At 42.3% G+C, this 6000-nt stretch overlaps 1 protein-coding gene across 1 annotated transcript in view; it reads left to right on the top strand.

Annotated features, from left to right (window-relative positions):
* The first annotated feature begins 3730 nt into the window (after positions 1-3730).
* The window catches only part of LOC131223854 (U-box domain-containing protein 62-like), a 39160-nt gene continuing 36890 nt past the window's right edge, over positions 3731-6000 (top strand). The window contains exons 1-2 of the mRNA XM_058219380.1: positions 3731-4859; positions 5595-5889. Of these exons, the coding sequence (XP_058075363.1) occupies positions 4349-4859; positions 5595-5889 (806 nt within the window). The 5' untranslated portion in view covers positions 3731-4348. The remainder of the gene's footprint in view (positions 4860-5594; positions 5890-6000) is intronic.

Below are 6000 nucleotides of genomic sequence, written 5' to 3'. Positions count from 1 at the left end.
CCAGAACATCACATGGACTTGATTTTCGAGATGATGGTCAAGCCCAACTCGATGACCGCAACAGCCTAAGATCATCGCCATCGGACTTTCGACGCGCGGTCCAGGTCCGATTCAGATCTTCTAAAAATTCCCCAGAACAACTGGATTTAGCGATGGATCTCAGATTTCAGAGTAACGTAGCGCTAACTAACCTACAAGTTTAGAGCCATGCAGATACAATTTAAAGCGATTGATGCGAATTTCACAAGCAATCGAGTATAGCGCTAATTACCCCAAAAACAACTACTTAAGGAAAGATTAGCACAAAAATTCCAAGGTCGTTACATTAACATATTCGTCACCATTGTCAGAACAGAGAATCTGGATTTGAACGAAAAACTGGGTCTTAATCATAGCATGAAAAGACTGAAAGATCTGGAAAACTTCATTTTTATGTTTCAACAAGTATAGCTAGGTCATGCGGGTGCAGTCATCAACAAATATCACAAACCAGCGTACACCAGAGACAATAGATAAGGGAGATGGTCCCCATACATTCGAATGGATTAAAGCAAAAGGGGTATCACTTTTATTCATGCTTAACGGATAAGTAGCCCTATGACTCTTGGCTAAAATACAAGTATTACAAGTAAATTCAGAGGTCTCAACATTGAAAAATAAATTAGGAAACAAATGCCATAGATACCCGAATAATGGGTATCCCAAACGACGATGCCACAACCAAATCTGTCGAGTCTTGGAGCCAGGCGAAGAAGATACGTGATGTGCTCAACCCGAACTGAAATCTTCCATGTAGTATAATCCCCCCTTTTTAGTACCACGCCCAATTATCTCCTTGGTGAGAATATCCTAAATAAGACAAAAATTAGAAAATATTAACACCACACAATGTAGCTCTATAGTTATTTAGCTAACCGACAATAACTTGTGGGACAAGGAGGGAACAAGTAAAGTATGAGATAAATGAAGAGAGGGTGATAGGGTCACAGATCCAGCCCTTGTGACCGGTGAGATCACCCCATTGGCATTTGCAATGCTAGTGCGCCGTGGAGATGAGTGGTGAGAGAGATCCGCGGGATCAAAAGTCATATGGTCCGTGGCTCCAAAGTCAAGAAGCTAATCACCACGGTCGACATCTTGGCGATGACTAAGCAAGGCGTGACAGAGATTACCTTGATCCACAAGGGAGAAGTCCTGTTGGGAGGAGACGGTGGGTGGGATTAGAGAGAGGCAAGGTTCGGTTGTCGCTACAGCAGCCTTGCCCGTGCCTTCAGCCGTTCCAGCAGTTATCCCATTTTTTCCTAGCTTGGAGTTCGTGCCACCAATTAGGGTATTCATGCAACTGGAAACAGTTGTCACATATTTGCTTCATATTGCCATAGTGAGAACATTTGAGACTGTCAGATGAGGATCGGCCTTTAGAGACACATTTTCCATGATGTTGGGGAGTCGATCCAAAGAACCCAAGCTTGAGGCCTCTTGAAGCAAGCACAGCTCCTGGAGGTTCATGATCACCTGTGTTCATCACCACCTGGCGAAGGGCCTCTTTACGGACATGAGCATAAGCTTGCTCCATGGTGGGAAACGGGTGTAGCTGCAACACGTCACTGCGGATGTTGTCCAGTTTATCGTCAAGGCCATCCAAGAAGACATAGACCCGATCTTCTTGGAGGAGATTATTATACCTTTGAATGTCAGTAGGGCACTTCATTGGATTTGGACGTTGAAAATCAATCTCACACCAAAGACCTTGCAAGTCAGTGTAGTATTTTTTCAGGGATCCACATGCTTGGTGGAGACGTGAGACATGGCGCCGGAGATCATAAACTTGGGATGTATCACCACCATCAAAATAGGTGGTGGCAGCAGAGTCCCACACCTGTTTAGTCGTGGGAAAACGAATAAAATTTTCGATTAAAGTCGGATCCATGGAGTTGATTAGCCATCCTTTGACAATGGCGTTGTCAGTGTGCCATTTGCGGAAGGACGGATAGGTAGGAGATGGCGGGGTCAGTTCGCCATTGATGTTGCGTAACTTGTCTTTGCCGGAGATGTACATCTCGACAACTTGGGACCATAAGCCATAGTTGGAACCATCCAACTTGATGCCAATCGGTAGAGCCATGGGTTCAGAGGTCACGGTTGGGGCCTGAGCTTTGGACAGAGCTTCGACCATCTTGGAGGTGAATAATTCAGACAGAATCTGGTTGGTGGGAGATTCATCTGTCTGGGTTAGTGTTACGTTGGATGCCATAGGAGAGGGTGGTGGGCGGAAGGAGGTTTAGAAGCTAGTAATGGATGGGAGTGAACAAGGGCCAAATCATGACTGGCTCTGATACCATGTCACAATTGCTTTTCAGTGTATTTCTCATTCATGATTTACAAAGGTATTGTATACATTTATAGAGAGATTTGCTACGTTATTCTTAGCTATACAGATTACGCTATACAGATTTTTAGGAATAGAATCTCTTTGATTTGATTTTTTTCCTATAATCTCTTAATTGACAACTCACACCAGCAGTTTATCCATCCTTTCAAATTATATAAACTTATCAACATGAGGTAGGGTGTCTACACTTACCTAGAATCTTTGATCGCAAAACAAAAGAGTCATTTTAGGGAATGAAATTTTCGGATCCCTACCCTGACATTTCTATAAGGTCTAGCCGACTGTAGAGATGAAGAAATTGGCTAGTGGCAACTCTGGTCAAACATAATCAATCAATTATAATGCAAATTTCTTTATAGAGGCAACCTGTAGAGAAAGTGGCCTTGAGTCAATTCTAGCCTGGGATCCTAGCGTCCACAAGGCCCTAAGTAAGGGTTTGTCATAAGGTATTTAATGACTATATTTTTTGACTCATGAAACTCAACTTCATGTAGGTATTTTAACTAGCTATCCGAGTTAGAAGGGAGTTCAAAAGAAGGTGAAGGTGAAGGTGAAGGTGAAGATGAAGACATGTTTTGCAAGTGTTAGTTATTAGTAAACCTGAAATTTTGTCATAAAAAGCTTATAGAAGAATTTACACTATAAAAGTAGCGATGGAATATGAAGGTAAGACTGGAAGGGTTGACATATGGCCTCTTGCCGAGAAACCTTAAACAACAATCTTAAATTCATAAACAAATTTAAGTACTTGCAGTCTTATCTCATGGTTAGAGGATCAAATTATACTCAAATATTATGCATTTAGTTGTTACTATTAACTCTGATACAAAATATCAATCGTAGTATGTTATAATGGATACATCTATAGAACCTCATGTAACAAAAATCAAGCTTAATAATAAGTAGTAAAAGTGTTTACGTTAACACTTGAAACTCATTTTAATGAGTGATCCAAAAAATGAAGCAGATTTATGAGACCATAGTACAAGAAACAATGGTTATTGACCATTAAAAATTATTGTGAGCCAAAAAAAAACTTTGCATCAAGATGATATTTACGTGGTCTCTTCATTTAGGTCTTTGTGACCTTATTAACAGGCTGGATGGTAAATAAACATTTCAGTGGAAATCATGATGTTTTTAATGGTGGGATTCACCTAAAATGAGCTGTCAAAATGGTTCTACAGTGTGGCTTTTAGGCACATACATCACCGTTGAGCCCTACAGTCAGGGGTCCCAACTAGCTCGGTGGATCCCGGATCCAACGAAGCGCCCGTACCCAATCCGCGTTCTATGATTTCACGGTGAGGCGACCCATGGGCACACGCGACCCTTGTAGAATGGGCTTATTCGACCGGCCTTGTAGGCGAACCGGCTTCACCAAATGCCAGTTTCTACGATCTGCACTAGTTCTCCCGCAAATTTCTCAAACCCTGCCAATCTCCGGGAAAAATCCCTCCCAAACCTCCTTTAAATCTCTATCATGTTCTAAAAGTTGCTCTCCTCGTCCATTTGATATCTCCCATAAATCCGTTCTTCTGATCTTCCTAGCTCCAATTCGCGTTATCTTTCATCGATTCCATGGAAAATTTCGCGAACTAGACTAGCCTTCCGAGCTGCTGATAGAATCATCTTTTTCCTCAAATTCTTACAGTGTCCTTCGTTTCTCTCTTTTCAAACTTTGATTTCTTGGAAATATCCAGTCCTTTGGTGTCATTCGAACTCCAAACCAAGCCCTTTTTCATCAATTTCCATGGAAAATCTCGCAACTTAGGTTTTCAAATGGCAGAAGACCCTAATCTTCTCAAAATTCTATGGTGTTTCCTATAGCAACATCTGATCTCTCTGAAAATTTCATCCTTTCTATTGTTCGAGCTCTTAATCAAGCCCCTTTTCATCGAATTCCATGGGAAGTTCCAGAAATTAGTTTTCGTTGTTGCGGAAATCCATTGGGGAATGGTCTCAGAAGAGATGGATTTGGTTCCTCCTCTGCAGAGGATTGAGAATGGCTTGAATCCGCAGATGGTCTTCCAAGATGGTAGCTTGCACTACTCCTGTGGAGCACCGCAGCGCCGTGCTGGAGATCCTGTGCGCAAGCCAAGGTTCATTGACAACGATGACAAGCTGTTTGCTGTCGACCGTGAGCGGTTTTTCCGAATGCATGGCACTGAACTCCGGCGGAGTATTTATGAATCACCATGTCGGCCACGGGACCAGCCGGAGAACCCAGACTGGAATGGTGACGGGAGTGCCGGGACACCCAGTGGTGATGGATCGGATGAGGAGGAAGAAGATGATGACGAGGATGAGCAGGAAGAAGATGATGAAGGGGACGGCGAGGTTGACGGTTTGGTTGCAGTTGAAGACGGTGGTAAAAATAACAATAGCAGTGGTAGTGTACAGAGTAGTTCAGAGAAGATTCGAACTGAGAAAACGATTTTGCAGAAACACCAGCATGCATCTTTTGGTATGAAAGAAAATTCCGACATCATTTTAGTTTTCTTTTATTACTATCGTGGTTATCTTTTTATTTTTAATTTTTCCGGAGTTGAGGTATCAGACAATGCTCAGTTTGAATTACATACTTTTGAGTTCTGGACATGGAGGCCTACCATTTCAAGTGATCTGGAACCCTGGGCTCTTCATTTGGTGGGTTCTGCTATGAACATCTGATGAAGTAAAACCTACTCTGGCAATGATCCCTGTCACCTGACCGGGGGCCATTTGCTGTTTGCATTTAGAGTCTCAAACCATTGGCCAGTTACCTTTTATTTATACCACTGCAGGTGAATTTTTGGATAGTTCTGATTGTCCAAGGGTGAGCTTTGCCTATCCACAGTGGAGCAATCCTTTCCAAACCATTCTTCTTGGTGCGCCCCACAGTAACTGGGTGTTGGACTGAAGATCTCCACTGTCAAAACATAATGGATCTTCTCACTTTGTGTACGGACCATTAATTTTTACTCTGTTAACAGACAAGATGTCTAGCATTGTCAGATAGGGGAGTTCATTCCAGCGTCACCATCCACAGTAGTGCCTACTATATGAATGGTCTGGATCACTAAAATATGGCCCTCACCTGTAGTGGATTCTGGCCTGAATGAGAATGTTGGTAAATTGGGTAGTTCAGTGGATATTTCCTATTTTAGATTTTGGGGTTTGTATCATTTTAAATTCTTATTTGCCTTTTCATCAAATTTAGGATCACATAGAGCTCTGGTGAAAGATAGCAGCGCTGTTCACTCTCAGAATAACATTAGAGGGAGTTTAAGTGAACATCAACACCAGCTGGGTCGGATGATTCATTATGAGAATGCTATTACGATCGCGGAACCTGATATTTACCATGCGCAAATGATGCAGGGGCCAGAAGCTTCGGCCCTTGCACAAAAGGAAATAGGAGGGGAGTATGGGTGTGGGTTTAGTGGGAGGAAGGACTTTCCTTTATCGATTGAATCAGGGGAGTCTTTGAGAGCAATTCTTTCGGATCCCATCACGTAAGTCTTGACATGAACATTTCTAGTTCTATTTTTTGTCTCTAATTTTGTCTCAACAAGATTGCTATGTGCGGTATACACAGCCATATATTTTACTTCTTTTCAACAAAA

This window comes from Magnolia sinica, chromosome 13, assembly GCF_029962835.1.
Source record: "Magnolia sinica isolate HGM2019 chromosome 13, MsV1, whole genome shotgun sequence".
Lineage (NCBI taxonomy): Eukaryota > Viridiplantae > Streptophyta > Magnoliopsida > Magnoliales > Magnoliaceae > Magnolia > Magnolia sinica.
Note: the sequence above shows the minus strand (reverse complement) of the source record. Positions and strands in the feature narration are given on the sequence as shown.